The following is a 17,865-nucleotide window of genomic DNA, read 5'->3' as shown; positions in this document are numbered from 1 at the left end:
GCAAACCTCACAGCCGTCCAGATGCCAGATGATCAAGTCATCAAGCCGGACCGCACAGCCAGCATGAGTCCGACACACCACATGCCCGTAGGGTTGGTGGAGGATGGCGGCACATCCGGGCTCCCCACAACGAACAGTCTGTAAGTGTGAAAAGTACATGAATCTACCACTCTAAGAAACTTAAACTGTAGGGATAAGTATTTTCATACCATGCTACCGGAGAACTCCGGTGGAATGAAAAACCCCGTCAGAGACGGACCTACTAAGCAAAGAAACTTAAAGTAAACATATCAACCCGACGGCGGGGTTAAGCCGCCGGGGGCCAGTAACAAACATATGGTAAGCACAGCCTCCCGACTGCCGGAATTTTCCGGCGGAACGAGAGAGGTGAATCGACGGGACTCTCACCACCAGGAACGCCAGTAATAAAAACGGCGGAACCTAAGGGAAGAATCACCGGACTCTGATATAAGATTAAAGTAAATATCTCAACCCGACGGGCGGGTTAAGCCGGGGCAGTAAAACACATGGTAAGCAAAAAGTCTCCCGACTGCCGGAATACTCTGGTGGAACGAGAGAGTTGAATCAACGGGACCCTTACCACAAGGAACGCCAGAAATAAAAACGGCGGAACCCAAGGGAAGGATCACCGGACCCTGATATAAGATTAAAGTAAAGTAAATATATATCAACCCGACGGCGGGGTTAAGCCGCCTGGGACCAGCAACAAATATATATCAACCCGATGGCGGGGTTAAGCCACCGGGGACCAGCAACAAACATATGGTAAACAAAAAACCTCCCGACTGCCGGAATACTCCGGCGGAACAAGAGAGTTGAATCGACAGGACCCTCACCACAAGGACCGCCAGTAATAAAACCGGCGGAACCCAAGGGAAGGATCACCGGACTCTGATATAAGATTAAAGCAAACATATCAACCCGACGGCGGGGTTAAGCCGCCGGGGACCAGTAACAAATGTATACACATAGAGGGTGGTAAAGTAACCAGTTAACAACGCCACATATGAGGTAGAGTCCCCCGAAGTCCGATACCATCACTACCGGAGATCCCAAGCCTCTACCACTAGAGTACACAAGAAGGAAGAGGCAAAAACACAACTGGACCCACATGGGCAGGTGTACGCGCCAATCAATTCCGACTAGAATGACCCAGACGCCGAGGTGAATGCGGGAGGCAAAGGGAGGACAGGAGATGATGGGAGGGGGGAAGGGCAACCCTGAAAATGTTCGAAAACCCACTCAATCCGAGGAGAGCGGGTAAACGAAACATAAAGTCAAGACGGTTGTCACCAGGAACCATCCCTGGGAGGGAGCGAATCCCTCCACCAGGGAGGACCCAAGCACTCGGGGTGAACATCGGGGACCGATGTCACACCGTGATAGATGACAAGGAGTTGACTTAGGGTAGGCTAGGGAAGGGGGAAAGGCTAAGTAAGGAAGGGCTTAGACCAGAGAAGAGGAAAACAGGAGACTAGGGAAGACGTGTACCCATCTCAACTGTAAATCGCAAGCCGTACTAGGTAAAGTAATACCCAAGTAGGGAGAGCTCTAGGCCTGCCCTTAACAGGAAGGGAAAGGGAAGTAGCCTACGACCCCCACGCTGACACCTTGTAATAGACGCAGTCTATAAAATACGAAGGGGAGAATGAAAGGGAGGGATGTAGAACCAACAGGGAGAGAAATTCCTGTGCCGAAGGCCAGCCAGAACCGTAAAGTAAGGGAATGCTAAAATAGCATGGAGGAGACACACCCAAGGGAAAAACCTCTAGCCCTCCAAAAGGAAGGGGGAGGACAATGGGGTCTCACTCCACCACCCAAACAACGGTCGGTGGACGGAACAACAACAGAAACTCCCTCCATCTGCTGATCCCCTCCTCTCACCTAACCTACCCCAAGGTACAAGGGAGAGAGGGAGGCCAAATAGGCTACCAGGAAAGCCTAACCTTGCACTAGGCAGGGCTAGGACAGGGATGTTAACTAGAAATAATAAATAATTAACCACCATTACTAAACATATACACTAGACATTAATATCAGCTTGTGCTTGGCACGTAGCCTAACCAACAAAGCGACAGGAAGTAAACAGATAGGACTGTACCTGACGCCCGCAGTAATAATAATAAGATTTAAAATATAATAAAACATGACATCAAGCACAAACATAATAGTAAATCTATACTGACCAATGGGGAAAACATCCTGGGGAGATACCTAGGCGGGAAATACTACGGGAACCCTAAATGTAAGAACCCCTATGATGGGAAGTTCTACGAAATTAACTTTAGAGGATAGCCCAAAGACCCAACCCAGGCAAGACCACCAGGATGAATCCTAGGGGGATAATGATAAGTAATGTAACCGACCAAGAGAAACCCAAACAGAACAAGCTGACGACCATACCGCGGTCGACGACATGGCTGATAAGGGGCCCACAGCGTCCCAACAAGATTCCCCCGTATAATATATAAATACGGGTAAAACAGCCAAACTTATCATAAAAACCCCACAAGAATATGGTACTTAACTTGAAACAGTAAAGGTGCTTGACGACATGGTGAAACAAAGGCAAATCACGCCAAAAAAACACAAGCCACAAACAAAACAGCGATCAAAACGAGTGCTAGAAATGGAATGAGTTCAGATGGCGCTGGAGTCGCCGCGTGGCGGGCGGGTGAGTGTGGGCGCTGGCACGGCCCTCGCTCTTCCCGGGGATCTTGACATGGGGATGTCTATCGAGTGTGGCTCTGTGGTTGTGATTCTTTCACTCACCCTCGGTTATACCGACGTCTTCATTAGAAGACGCTCGATCTGGGGGTAGTAACTCCAGCATTCCTGAAAGCTTTTTTCTCTGGTATATTTAGCAATATTTATACCTAGAAATTCGTGTTAGTATGGAATTTCACCGGCTGACACGGGGCTGAGCTCAGAAAAATAGATACAGTACTTAGTTCACCTCTTCTCTCTCTCTCTCTCTCTCTCAGGAAAAGATACTACTAATTTGAATCTCTTCAACCGATTGGTATTAACACATATGCACACTGTTTGTTTGTGTGTATTCGTAATGTTTTAAAAATATGTAGTTAATACATCTTTGGAAGACAAAAGCAAACATAAATTTTGTAAAGAGAAATTGAGTAACATTCCTCAAGAGATTAAAGAGATAAACTCTCTCTCTCTCTCTCTCTCTCTCTCTCTCTCTCTCTCTCTCTCTCTCTCTCTCTCTCTCTCTTAACTGGAAGGGTGTATGTATATATTTTTAAGGGTACTAATGGTTAAGATGACTGTGAAATGATATTGATAATATATAGTTTTTAAAGATTAATGCTGTAGTAATAGGATAATAATTTAAGTTATACTTGTTGTTGGATAAGTATACATTTGGTATTTGGACTTTCAGATAGGCAGTTATAAGCATTTTTAGAGGGGAGTTCTAAGTATTTAGTTTTTAATTATTCAGCAAATATCTGGAATGCATCCCCCACGAATACAGGGGGTTTATTTTAGATATCCCACCCGCAGAATGTCTACTATCCAGGTCTCTGCTCCATGCTGCTGCCAAGTTGCCCAATGGCCTGCTAGGCACCCCCCCCTCCCCCCGAAAGTGATGCTGCTAAGTTGTCTTCCTAGCAGGTGCAGGCAAAGGCTGTGGGCCCCTACAAGGACCCACTCATGGCTTGAGATCTCTTAGGCAAAGGGTAAATGGCAACCTGAAATCTAGGTCATACATTGGCATGTGAAGGACCAGAAGACTTATTAACAGCCTGGTGTACCAGACGGTCATTATTGTCTGCTCTTCATCTGTTCACTGCAGCCTCAACTAGGTCCTAAGGGAAGATTGATGAAGATCCTAGAACTGTTCCATTCCTCAGTGCCAGGGTAGACTCGTGGCCAACAAACTTGGAGATCTTAGAGAGGGCAGCATCTCTTCACTTCAGCATCCAATTACCCCATATGTTAGCTATTAGGTGAACCAAATAAGAAATAGTCTTGCCACCAGACTGCAACAGTCTAAGAAAGGTGGTACTCTCCTCACTGTCAGTAGGCAAGGCAGCAGAAGAAATCTTGCCAGCTGTCAATGACCACAGATTGAGCTATGAGACCACCTGAAACGTTGTTGAAGCAGTCAATTCCAATGTAGCCGTCTTTTGATGTGTAAAGGAGGTACCCTCTGCCTGGATTTGACCTAAAGAAAGACCTGGGCCTAGGCAAACTAGGTCCGGATCACCTGCCTTGTTTGCAGTGCAGCGTAAGAAGTAACAAAAATGTTTATATCGTGTAAGAGGAGGTTCGAGCAACTTAAAGGACCTGCTAGACCAAAGAGAGATGTCCCACCAAGAGACAAGAGAACTCATCTGGTTGAGAACACAGTCAGCATGGTTAGAACACGGCAACCCGAACGATGCCTTCATTTCTTTCTTGGGCCCCACAAGGGTTTTGAGACCCGAAGGATATTCTGAATGGGTAGCCACAGTCTCTTCCATTAATTCATTGTACTGTATTCACAAATGAGATCCACAGCTTCTGCATACGTTGTTAATAGTTCTTGGTTGTATACATCGAGAGGGAGAGGACATTCTGCTTCCAGGCCAGAAGATTCTCGATCTGGCCTGTCAACCAAATCAGCAGCATCCCCTGCATCAGTGGTGAATGCTGGAGCATAAGAATTATCAGGGCCTAACACTTTTGGGTGTGTATCGTTTTAACGAAAGAGAAGGGACTTTGTCTTGGTAGAGGCCCTTAGTAGTGGCACCTTCTTTATTCCCTGTACAGTATATCCCCAGGAGGTGGGGGGGGGGGAACTGGAGTGGCAGGCTTAGAGCCTGAATAAGCCAACTTGGAGATCAAAGACTCGACTGGAGAAGGTGGCTGTAGCTGATTCCATGGCTGTGCAGAACTTTTATTACAAGAAGAACGTTCTTGGCTGTATGAATGCAGCTGATGCTGCTCTCGTTGCCGTATAGGACTTTAGTTAGGTGGTGAATGGTCCTGGCCACAAGAAAGAGTGTGTGGACTACTTGTACCTACTTGTCCTAAAAGAGGAATGGTCCTGATCACAAGAAAGCTCCCTCAGGCCATGGCCTTCACCCTCGCGTCTTGAACAGGACGAGCAGAAGAAGTAATAACTGCAGCTTCTTGAGGAGGAGCGTGGTGCATAGATCTACAGCTCTTAGAGAAGACTTTTCTTGCTTAGTGCGTTGCTGCATGAGAAACAGGAACTGGGAGACGCTCATCAGTAGTTAAAGAAGACGATGTATGGCTGTGAACCTTGGCAGTCACAACTGTCCATAACTGCATCTAACCCTGGAGGGGTGGCTGGAGACGAACCAGGAACAAACTTGGAGACGACAATACGGCTGCAATTAGCCAACCAAGAATCAACAGTAGGAGACAGGCGGTCGGCCTTGCCCCCAGATAAAGGAAAAATGGACCAGGAATCCAAAGAGGGCCTGTGGAACTTCTTACGAGGAGGCCATAAAGTTCTTCCTCCAACGCTGCTGTGGAATAGAACGAACAGACGTCAGTGAAGATAAATGAGATGACAACAAAAGAGATGGAGATCTATGACATCTCTTCTTTGGTTTCTCCATGTTGGAGCAGCCAGTCTTCTCCAGAACTGCACCTTCGATTCTCTCCACTAGAATCAGAGAATGTAACATGAAAAATTATAAGGACACTTGTAAGGCTGAAGATTTATGTCTTTACTTTAAGGAGCATGACTGCATTATATATTCTGGGAATTAAGGAATGTGCAAGTTTGTTGACATGGAGGTTCTGGGAACTGTGACAGACCCTAACATTATACATTTTTCTATAAAAATTGAAATTGCTCACGAAAAATTATCCTTCAGTGGAGAAGAGTGCAGTGGTATTTTTAAGGTTGTTGTATACGCCTGTAAGATACAGTACACCCTGCAAGTTGATTATGCATTATGGGGAACTGCTTGTGAAAAGTAGTGTATAGTTGGGTGTGGAATGATGTTGATTTAGACAAAAATTGAAGCAGGGATCCTGACCTATAAAATTTAGTCATAAAAAGGCAGTACAGTTACTTTAGTTGAATATTTGTCAGTTAGTCATAGAGTACAGTGGTAAAGGTCTCATGACATGCAAGGGCAAAATTCTGTAGCCCAATTCTGATACTACAGGCACTATGATGACACAGTGCTCATGTTACTGCAAGAACTCCATTAGTTTATCTTGTGGTAACATACTGCGCTGTGGTTTTTTAATTAGTTTGTAATGAGGCTGTACTGATCAAAGCAGTGTTTTGAAGAGATTTGTGTGGAGCTGTTTCTCAAAAGGTAAGTTATGTTCCGTTAACCCTCTAACGCCGAGCCTCTATTTACAAAAGTGTCTGTCGTATGCCGGCGGCGTTCAGGAGTTAGCGCCGACGGAAAAAAGTTTTAAAAAAATCACAGCACGCTTAGTTTTTAAGATTAAGAGTTCATTTTTGGCTCTTTTTTTGTCATTGCCTGAAGTTTAGTATGCAACCATCAGAAATGAAAAAATGTCATCATATATAAATATTGAAATATATGACAGCACAAAAAAATTTCATATATAATTGTATACAAATCAAACTTGAGCAAAACGGTTAAAGCTAACGAGTTATTTTTTTTTTTTGTATTGTACACTAAATTGCAATGATTTTGGTATATAACAAATTGTAAAACGATCAAAGCAACACAGAAAAATATTATCACAAAATGATGCATGAATTGTGAACGCTGGACGAAAAAAAAGTTTTTTTCAAAAATTGACCATAAATCGAAATATTGTGCCAGAGACTTCCTGTTTGTTGCAAAATGAAGGTAATTGATTGACTATTACTAGACTGTAAATGTTTTAGCTTACAATTGCAGTTTTCGACCATTTCGGGTAAGTTAAAGTTGACCGAAAGTAGAATATTTTCTATTTATCATGATTTATATGAAAATATTTCAAAACTGATAAAAGCTACAACCATGAGTTATTTTTTATTGTATTCTACATGAAATTGCGCACATTTCCATATATAAAACTTTATGTAACGACTAAAATACAACGGTGCAAACATTACGACAAAGTGACAAAAGAATTTCTGAGATGTTCGGCCGAGTTACTGCGCGGACGTAAGGAAAAAGTTTTTTTCAAAAATTCACCATAAATCGAAATATTGTGGTAGAGACTTCCAGTTTGTTGCAAAATGAAGGTACATGATTGAATATTACTAGAATGTAAGAGCTTTAGCTTACAATTGTGTTTTTCGACCATTTCGGTCGAGTTAAAGTTGACTGAAGGTTGAAATTTTGGCACTTATCATGATTTATATGGAAATATTTCAAAACTGATAAAAGCTACAACCATGAGTTATTGTCTGTTGTATTCTACATGAAATTGTGCACATTTCCATATATAAAACTTTATGTAACGACTAATATAAACTGGTGCAAACATTATGACAAAATGACGTAAGAATTTCTGAAATTTTTGGCCGAAAGTTACCACGGACACGTAAGGAAAAAGTTTTTTCAAAAATTCACCATTAATCGAAATATTGTGCTAGAGACTTCCAATTTGTTGCAAAATAAGGTAAATGATTGAATATTACTAGAATGTAAGAGTTTTAGCTTATAATTGCATTTTTCGACCATTTCCAGTCTAGTCAAAGTTGACCAAGGTTGAAATTTTTTGTAGTGACGCACAGTCGTCCACTGCACCCAACAGACAATTTTAGTCGACGTACGATGCGTCCAGTCGGCGTTTAAGTGTTAATTGATATGAAGATGTGTTCATCACAACATTTTACAAGAATTTTGAACCTCTTTTATGTTAGGTCACAAGCATACAAAGGTTATGTATCTTTTTCTTCTAGTGTGACATGATTATCTGTGCTGGGAAGGATTTTTGAGGAAAACATGTTGATGGCAAGTATCACATGTGCTCAGTGCATGCCCGGCATCTTCAACCCTGTTGCTGATGGATAGTTGGTAAAAATTAAGGGACAGAAGCATATATTAATAACTGTATTGCAATATTGTTACTTTCATAAAACTAAAACATTAATGTATTTGAATTGTATATTGTTTACAGTGATGAAATGTGTACAGATTTGGAAGAGTCAGGTTCCTGTGAGGCTAAAGACAAATGCTCCCATGCACATTCACCGTTGGAGATCCTGTTCCACTTCAAGAACTTCAGATCAACTATATGTCCTGGTTGGCAACAAAATCGTGCTTGTGACAAGGTTGGAAGAGTTTGCTCATATGTACATCCAGGTAATTGTATGAGATGTTTTGTTCTGTAGAAAATTATGCACGTAAACCCCTGCTTGACTGTGTGGCATTTGAGCACCATGTGTTGAAATGGTAGAGAATGCTGCAGTTTTATATACTGTGCAGTGGTAAGATTTACACATTTTACCACTGGCAATATAGAAGAGCTTCTATATGCAGCATTGTGACAGGTGCAGTTTTCAGCATGGAGATGAAGAAATTTTCCCTCCCTTACTGTTCCATCGGTCTTCTGTCCATGCCCCTCTTTTCCAAGGAGTAACCTTGTTCAGTCTTGACATTGAGTTACATGGAATTGTTCAAACTATAACTATTTCATCATAGTTCAGGCAGTCCCCGACTTACAGTGGGGGATCCGTTGCAGCAGCGCTCTGTAAGTCAGTGCTTATTAATAAGTAGGCGCTGTTAATGGCGTTTACGGCATGGTAACTAGATACCTATTCTGTTGTAAGCACCATTAACGGTGCCATAACTAGATACCTATTCTTGATAAGTGTATTTGAAAAAGCGCTGTAAGATCGGAACGCCGCAAGTCGGTGCCGCTGTAACTTGGGGACACCCTGTAGTATTTTGACAAGATATTCCAGGTACTGAAACCAAGTCAGAAGAAGGTAGCATCTTCAAAGTGCATATTAATGACTTTAGGTTTTCCAGCAATCACGTACCATCCATTTCCCCCAAAATTCTGGATGCCCAACCTGTATTTCAGTGGGAAGATTATCATGCCATTGAGTGAAAATGGTGCTTTAACGGGTATTGATATCTTTGGAAAATTTTGTTTATGGAGAGTATAAAGTTTCCTGGCAAGAGTAACACCTAAGATGTTTGTCTCAAAGGTGTATAAATGAATGGTGGTAGACATGAGAAGTTACCAATAGACACTGTCAAGACTGGAATGCCACGAGATTGGCATTGTGGCACACATGAATATTTTACTTTACTTCTTTTACTTGTTCAGGATGTGTCAGTTGGCAGTTATGTTCCTTACATGGAATATTACAACAGCCTTGCACCAATTTTCACCTCATTTAGAAAGCTAATTCTGCTTGCCAAGCAAATCTGAGTCAGTAATTTTGACACAGTTTTGGTTAAACTACCATATGAGAAGGCAGGTGTGGTTTGATTTATTTTGATTTTTAAAAGTATTATCTTGACAACAACGGCAGGTAACATGAAAGATAATTATCCTTTCAGTGCTTGATGGTCTTTCCTTCAACATGTGCACTGTAGCATTGGCAAGGAACACTTGCATTGGACCTTCTCGGGTAGACCAGTGTTTAGAGCTTGGAATTGGTTTAAATATCACTGGCATGCATTTTAGACGAAAAATGTCAATGGGAAGGAGATTCAGTTTGAGTCAGTGAAATTTAAATACCATCTTCCTTTACTTCTGCTTCCATCAACCCAAAGAATTGTGGTATTTATTAGTCCTTTGAGGATTTTGGTTAAAATTATGTGCAAGGTCAATTATTGTGAAAGTAAGTAAGAATGGATCTGCATTTAAAGTTCAGCCCTTTATTAAATGGTCATAGTGTGTTACATGCTTACCTACAAGGAATGTGCAGCTTGTGAATTATTCACAGTGTGTCATCATTCTGAATTGATTGAAGGACTACTTTGCCATGAAAGGAAATGAATACGAGGACATTACAGGTTGTTGGATCTGTAGTTCCTTTTGCCAACTGGTTGCAAATAATTGGGTTCGTGTTAACTCATTCTTCTTGAATGGGCAAGGAAGTATCAGTGGGTGTACTTTGAATTTACAACTTGAAGAATTTCATATACTTTTTTTTTACTGTGTTCAGCAGTTTAGCTCAGATATTTGGTTATCATCATGATGAAGAAGAATTATTCTTTATGTTGGTTGTCTGTACCATTCTGACTGCTAGCTAAAAATATTGCAGCATAAACAATTTTTATATCTGAAATCAGTTGTCACTGGGCACTGGATGATAAGTAGTAGCTAACATTTCGTTTAATAGGCTTTGATGAGAAGGCCTTTGTTTTACAGGCTTAGATAAGAGGCCCATCATTTACTCATGCATGTTGTTAATCTCATTAGCTGTGTATTTCAAACCTTGCGGGCATAGTGGAGAGCACTACCATTTCAGATATGCAGAGATGTTCAAATTGAATTCAGGACACTCTTGGTCCATGACTACGTAAGCATTGTTTCTGGTTTTCCATATGTCAGTTACAATTGTAATGATAACTGTTTTTGAAATTTGCATATAGTTTGGAATTTGTTCTTGAATTTTCCAGCATCAAAAGACAAACTTTTTATGAAAAATTTTTCTTATATGTAACCCAAAATTAGTTTTTTGGGACAACCCATCAATCATGTTGGCTCTCGTTAATTGTTGTGAATATCACCAGACTCATCTGTTTGTTTGTAGATAAACAGCATCAGGGATCAGTTGTGAATGTGAAAGATCTCTGTTGAAATAAACTTATGAAAAAGTGATAAACAAGAGACCTTCCATTGATGGCCAAGTCTTAACTGCTACTATTGGAAACAGAAACCTACCACCACGAACCCTCTGTCTAAAAGAGATAAATCTCTGGCAGAAGCAGACATCCACACCGGAGAACAGTATTCTAGTAAAGGAAGCACAAACGACCTGAAACAGGTTGCATTGATTTTATCGCTGTTATAAATATATGAAGCCTTACCAACGAGACCTACCTTTTGTGCAGCATTTGCTGAAAATTTCATTAGATGTTTCTCAAAAGTTATACAGTATGCGAGTCAAAAGTTGCACCTAGAGTAGTTAAAGCTTCAGACTCATTCAGCAAAGTTCCATCCACCTGAAGGGGAGGATGGGGTGGGAATTCTGTACGAGATGTGCTAATCAGTAGTCTTTTTTGTTTTACTTGAGTTCAGCCTCATAACCCACTGACTACAGCATTCCTTGATTCTGTCCACGTCCCGATTGAGGCTGAGGGCAGTTTCATTTCTCATAAGTGGAGACTTTACTACTCCCACAAGTGTTGCATCATCAGCATACTGAGCAGTCTTGTTTTCCAGGCCAACAACCTTATCGCTGCATACGCTAAAAATAACAGTGGACCAAGAACACTACCCTGTGGAACTCCAGACAAAACAGGTCATGGTTCACTAAAGATCCCGTTCACAGCAACTCGCTGTTGTCTGCCTGTAAGGAAATCTTGAAGTAATACTAAAACATATCCTCCCACTCCAAGATCCTGAAGTTTATAAATAAGTGCCTTGTGGTTTACTAAATCAAGAGCAGCACTAAAATCTATTTGAATTAATCTGCACTCAAAATCCCTATCAAGGTTTCCTTGCAAATGGCATGTCAAGCCTAAAAGAGCATCATACATACTGTTTGTGTTGTGTAGTTGGAGACTAGTGAGAAATCAGTTTATGGTTAATAGGGTTAAATGAAAAAACTAGTTTTGCAGCATGAAAGCTGTGTACAGGTAGTCCCGGGTTTATGATGGGGGTTCCGTTCCTACGCTGCGTCGTAAGCCGAAAATTGCCGTAAGCCGAAACATCATCGAAAATCTTAAGGAAACCATACTTTTAATCCTTTGGGTGTCTTGAAAACTACATACCATGCATTTTTATTGAGTTTAAAAAAAAAAAACTCCAAATTTTTTTATTCTGCCGTTTTGGAGCCATATTGCTTCCGTCGGATCAACGTCATAAGCGTCGTACCCCAGGAACATGCGTCGTAAACCGGGAAATAATTTCTGATGAATATATTTGAAAAGCGTTGTAAGCTCAGAGTGTCGTAAGCCAAACCCGTTGTAAACTGGGGACTCCCTGTATTATCATAACCCTATCTTTCAGTTATACAGTAACCTGTAAACCTCTCAGAAGCATTTTGGGGGTCTGGCCTTATGGTAAGTAACAAAGACTATAGTGCTCTTAATCATTCAATATCTTCCCCAGTTAACAGTAATCCTGTATAATTTCTAACCTAAACTAAACTGTATTTCACACTTTGTCAGTTAGAGATCAGATTTGATCTGATCAGCTGGCTTAGCCAAATTCCAGCATAATGCAGCTGATAAGTATGATTTGTTGAGGGTTATCAAAGTTAGGGGTGATTGTCTTGGACTGCAATTCAAGTTGCAGATCTAGTACCAGTGTCTCCAAGGTTGTTAGTGTCTGAAGGCTTCATGAAAGCACAGAAAGGCGATCCGAGGCAGAGACCTAGGTTCAGAAAATGCCAAGAGTTAAAGGAGTTTGAAAAAGCCATAGATGGTGAAACAAGGCTGTTTACTGGTAAGGTATAATTGTTTAAATTAACATACCTCTCAAGTACTTTAGAGACTAATAACCCTGGAACCTATACACATCTCCATTCAAATACATGGGATATGAGGACTGATGGTGAAGTAGATGAAAATGCCCCCACATCTCTCCCACAAAGAATACTGAATCACTTATTGGCTCTCCAAAAAGAATATTTCAATCACATGTAACAGGCCTGAAGTTAAAGTTTGAGAATGAGACAAACACTGCTTGGTATCTGCTTCAGCATTGTCTTTGAAATACCCAACAAAAGACTTCTCTAACCTTGTCTTATGCTCTTGACTTAAGGTCAGCAGGGTTAATGACTATTTTAACTGTACGCTTAGCTTGAAAAAGATTGCTGATAGAGTTACCTACGATAGACATGGTTGCCGATTGAAAAAACTTAGTCTTTTGAGCCTTAGGTGGCTAAGCTCAGCTGGTAAGCTGAAGCACATTGAGGTTGTTGTGGAACCTCAATTTGAAAAGCTCCGTTCAGAATGGGAAATCTCTGGGCTTGTCTGTGAGCATCTAAAGGTCCAGAAACCACTCCACTTGAGGTTAAAGGAGCAGCCATAGGCATCCATTTGCGTTGGAAGTTTTAAGCTTGACCAGAGTTCATCTGATGAGGCCAAAAGGTGTGTACGCAAAAGCATCCAGGCTGTTCCAGGAACTCAACATCATTTACATCTGCTAGGATGATGGAGCTGGTTGTGCTGAACAGCAAATCCTTAGGCTGTGGGACAGGTTTGTGGCAAAGAGACCTGCCTGTGACAGGTGTCAGAGATGCCAGAGAGCCCAGAAAATCACTGGATTCATACAGTTCTTTAACAAAGGAGATGGCTTTCTCTTGCTGAATTCATCTGCAATCACATTGTGCCATGTACCATTTAGCTTTGATATGATGCACATAATGTTCTCTGCCAACATGAAGATGTTTACTAGTAGCAGGACAACATAGTTTTGGAGCCTGTGCCACCCTGATATTTTTATATTTTTAAGGTAGGCTTTAGTTGTTAGGTTGTCTGACGAGCCAAAAGGGCAGCTGATATCTTTATCTCAGCATAAGGAATGAACTTCTGTCTGGTGTAATCAGTATTCATGGTGAAAGTAGATTTGAACCTTAACAAATCGTGCCTGGGTTTGATATTTGCTTGGAAGAAGCTATTGTAATGCCAAGTTTGAAGATGTCATTCCTGGTTGATGTTGATGTCAACTTCTCCGAGAGCTCTGACTAAACATTTCAAGAATAGAAATGAGTCTAGAAGATCTGAGACCCTCAGGTTTTGATGTCCAAGGAGGACAGGTTAGAGAGAACCTTTATTGTGGTGTTCTGTTTCTTCACTATGATGTCCACCCATAAGTGGACCACTGTACAAGAGTGCAGGATTGAGGTCCAGTTGAATGGCACACCATCCTCCTGGTGGGGTGATGTCCTCTTACTAGTCCTCATAACTGAAAGTGAATGGACGACACCCAGGAATCACACCTGCCATTTAAGTTGGAGAAGGAACTTTTAAATAGTCTTGTGGGGTCTAGGTGTAAAGGCAGGATGAGTGAAAGAAGTTGGAGCCTGCTTCATAAGCCATTTCAAGATTTCAGATAGCTCTGTTCCTTGGCTGTTCCTCAACCTTCCATCATTAAATTCATGTCTGTGATGTCATCTGACTTGGCATTGCCCTCCTGCCGATTAAAGACTCGCCTTTCTGCCTCATTCCTTCCTCTGAAAAACAATAAACATTGGAGGTGAAGATATGTCAGAGATGTAGATGTAACTGATATCTAAGTATGCTGTACTCTATTAAGCACACCCCAGACCAGGCAAACTTTAAGGTTGGCCAATTTAAGAAAAAAACACATCAATGGAAAGAGGAATATATGCAAATGCACGTGGTGCAAAAAAAAAATTAAAAATTTTTCTGCACCTTCTACAGGAAGTTGAAAGTGAATATTGACAACCCTGTATGGGGCCTCTTTTCCAAGACACCTGTAAAAATACAGTATGCTTATTTTACCAAGATATACATATTTTACTAATAATTTTCTTATTTTGTAAAATTATAATCATAGCTCACACAGTATGTTAACAGATAAGAACTAAAATCAGTAACATTCTGAATATATTTTATTGTAAAATATTTACAAGATGTACTAAGATGGAGAAATGCAGTACCTTTTTGTGAGGTACACATGTTTTTTCTAATATTTCTTTGCACTTTACTTTGCAAAATTATAATTATAGCTGACATACTATCATAAAAGATAGGAACTAAAATCAACAGCAATCCCTGGGTATATTTATGAGCAAATAAAATGATGTCCTGGGATAGAGAGGGTGCAGTACATCCCCCATGAAATCTCAAGGCACACTGGTCCACCTCTGTCTTGTACTGAGCTACTAGAGTTGCCATAAGTCATTTATGGCCCATTGAAGTGATATGAACATTTTTCCCACTAAATTCATCTAACAGTATAGTGCAAAATATTAATACTCATAAGAGTTAGCCTGGCATTCACTTAAAGCCTGTTACGGTTCCTCATATGATCATGTCTGTCCAGTAAGGGTTAAAACTGCTGTGGTTATTATAAATGAAAAATGAAGTGAGAGGGATGAATGGATATTAATGACAGCATAGCTGTCAAGATTGGCCAGTGAAAAGTGGGGAAATTTGTCAAGAGCTGCTACCTGTACTACAAACTCATGAAATTTGGGGACAGTAGTTGGTTCCTGCCTGAAGATCCAGGTGATGCTGACATGAACAATTGCTCATTGTGTCTGTAGACAGCATATTGCGAGTTGGGGGATTTCTGAGACATGAATAAGGATTTTATATGTCATTGGTGAGATTTGATGAAACTGAATGACTAACATTGGTATCTCATAGGTTTTGTAATAGCTGGATTTTAGAGAAATTGAGAGGATTTTGTTTTCAGTTGTCCTCCTACTTTGATTTATTCTAGTATACAAGTAAAAAGCTGTTTTGGTGCTTTCACACTTGAAAATTACCAGTGTGCCAAGGGCTTTTTCCCATAACATGTAATGTTATTGCACATGATTTTAAAAAAATTTTAAGTAGTGGAGTTTTGTCTTTATTGGTATTAGTATTACTATGCAAAATATGTAAATACTTGTAATAAGCTAAAAGAGTAGTTAACTGGCTAAGGAAGCTTCCATCAAAGAGTATGAGGTGTAACTGTAGAAAAGAAAACGTGAATTGTAAAATGCAGATGAGAATACAGTACACTGAATGACCTCTGGAATGCAACATGGGCATGTTACAGATGGTTGCTGATTCCAGGCCTCTGAAACACTTTTAACACTGTAGCACACTTGTGGGGTGCCATTAGGCAGTGGATCCCGTAGGGGGTTAGTGACATCAGTGCACCTCAAGCAGTGCACTGTAAGCTTTACTTAAGGTTCTTTGTAGCATCCTTTTGGCCCCTAGCTGCAACCCCTTTCATTCCTTATACTGTACCTCTGTTCATATTACCGTATATACTCGTGTAAAATTTGACTCCATGTAATGTTCGACCCCCCATTTTCTACTGCATATATTAGGATTTTAGCATATACCCCAAGTAATGTTTGAGTTTTGATTCTGGCAATAAGCCTAGGCTATGTTTCTGTATATTTGGAATCAAAGCCTGATGGTAGCCTAGGCTATGTTAGCAGTCGCTACCGTAGCCTAGTCTAAGGTTCTGACATCTAAAAATTAAGTTAAACTAGGGAGCTAAAAGCTTAGAATATGCCTATAAAATGCATAAAAAATCAGTATATACTCATTTCAAATAATTAAAATTAACTATAATAAACAAAAAGGAAAAAAAAAACTTCTGATCTTCTTTGTTTTACAATCGTTTTGTCATAACTACCGAAAGCTTGCCAAGCAACCACTGTAACTAGCAAACAGTATAATCATTTCTATTCTTTTCTATTCTTTAACCTTTCATGGGAGGATATCAATAAGAATATTGTCATGAAATCGTTTAAGAAATGTGGTACAGTATTTCACGTTCTATGGATGGAACTGAAGATGGTGCACTGTATGATGATGATGATGATGATAGCCTTGATGACGTCCATGGAGATACCGATAGCAATAATGAAACATATAATGACATTATAACAGAATAAGAATTCAAGAAAATATTTGCTAGCTCCAATGAGAACACTGTCTTTAAAGGCTTTCAGTAATTTTCTTTTCTTTTTGTAATTTAAGTAATTTTCTATTTTATGATATTTAATTCACAAATGTTTGTTTTTTAGAAAAAAATGTATGATTCTTTGTGAATTGTAAGTGATATGAAATACAAATGGCAGCTAATACTTGTTTACATTCGGGAAATGTAGGCTACACTTATAGTAGTCTAGAACAGCCATAAATATAGAAACAGCATAACAATAATGAAAGATTCTAAGATAAGTAAAATAACAATTGTATTTATTATCTTTATTCTACAAAAAAAAAAAAAATAGTTTGTTAACTTCTGTAGAAGGAAATGCTAATTTGTTTACTTCCAGTGTTGGGAAATATAAAGCCTAGGTTTAGCCTTGTCCCAAAATCTTGCACTTTTCCAAAACTATACCTCATGTAATGTTTGACCCAAAAATTTTAGGCCATAAAATTGGTCTTTAAATATCAAACATTATGCGAGTATATACTGTATCTTACTTTTTACCCACTAACAAATGTGTCATAGTGCAACTGCAAGGTCTTCTTCCTGTTACACCTTCAAAACCTTTACTTGCACTAATGTTTCAGCACCGAATGACGTCATAGGTCCCAGTGCTTGGTCTTTGGCCTAAAAATTTTATATTCCAATTCCAATTAGGCAGTGGCCTTTGCTGGCAAAAGGCAAGCTTAATCCAAAATTAAGTAGGAACCTTCCAGACCACAGCCAAATACCATTATGCCAAAGACAGAGGTAAAAGTTCTTTATTATATGAAGTTAACATTAGTTTTCTGATGAGGATTGAAATCATAAGTCATGTAGTGGGTAAATGGGAAGAACCATCCCTACACCCAAAACCTCTTATGATACCACAAGGACTGTGTCATATGTACTTAGTTGTTGATATGGTGATTTTCCTAGAGTTACAGGTTGAAATTTAACCTTGTGACAGAATTGAGAAAGTGGTAAAGATAACTAAACCAGAAGTGTTCAAGGGAAAGGAAACCTTGCTGGATGTTTAATGACTTGTTTTAAATTAGAAAAAAAATTCGGAACTTTTTAACTACCCATGTGTCATTGGAAGTTTACCCGTTTTTAGCCCACAGCCTCCAGTATTGGCTTGATTACTGT

General features: G+C 40.1%; 1 protein-coding gene across 3 annotated transcripts in view; it reads left to right on the top strand.

Annotated features, from left to right (window-relative positions):
* Positions 1–17,865, top strand: part of LOC136844942 (glutamic acid-rich protein-like) — a 102,417-nt gene that overhangs the window by 16,469 nt on the left and 68,083 nt on the right. The window contains exons 2-3 of one of the 3 annotated variants that reach the window (XM_067114346.1): positions 7,880–7,994; positions 8,098–8,282. The exons of the other annotated variants lie outside the window; for them this stretch is intronic. Of the exons in view, the coding sequence (XP_066970447.1) occupies positions 7,984–7,994; positions 8,098–8,282 (196 nt within the window). The 5' untranslated portion in view covers positions 7,880–7,983. The remainder of the gene's footprint in view (positions 1–7,879; positions 7,995–8,097; positions 8,283–17,865) is intronic. 3 annotated transcript variants of the gene reach the window in all.

The sequence above is a fragment of the Macrobrachium rosenbergii genome, chromosome 13, assembly GCF_040412425.1.
Source record: "Macrobrachium rosenbergii isolate ZJJX-2024 chromosome 13, ASM4041242v1, whole genome shotgun sequence".
NCBI lineage: Eukaryota > Metazoa > Arthropoda > Malacostraca > Decapoda > Palaemonidae > Macrobrachium > Macrobrachium rosenbergii.
This window is presented reverse-complemented; position numbering and strand designations above follow the sequence as displayed.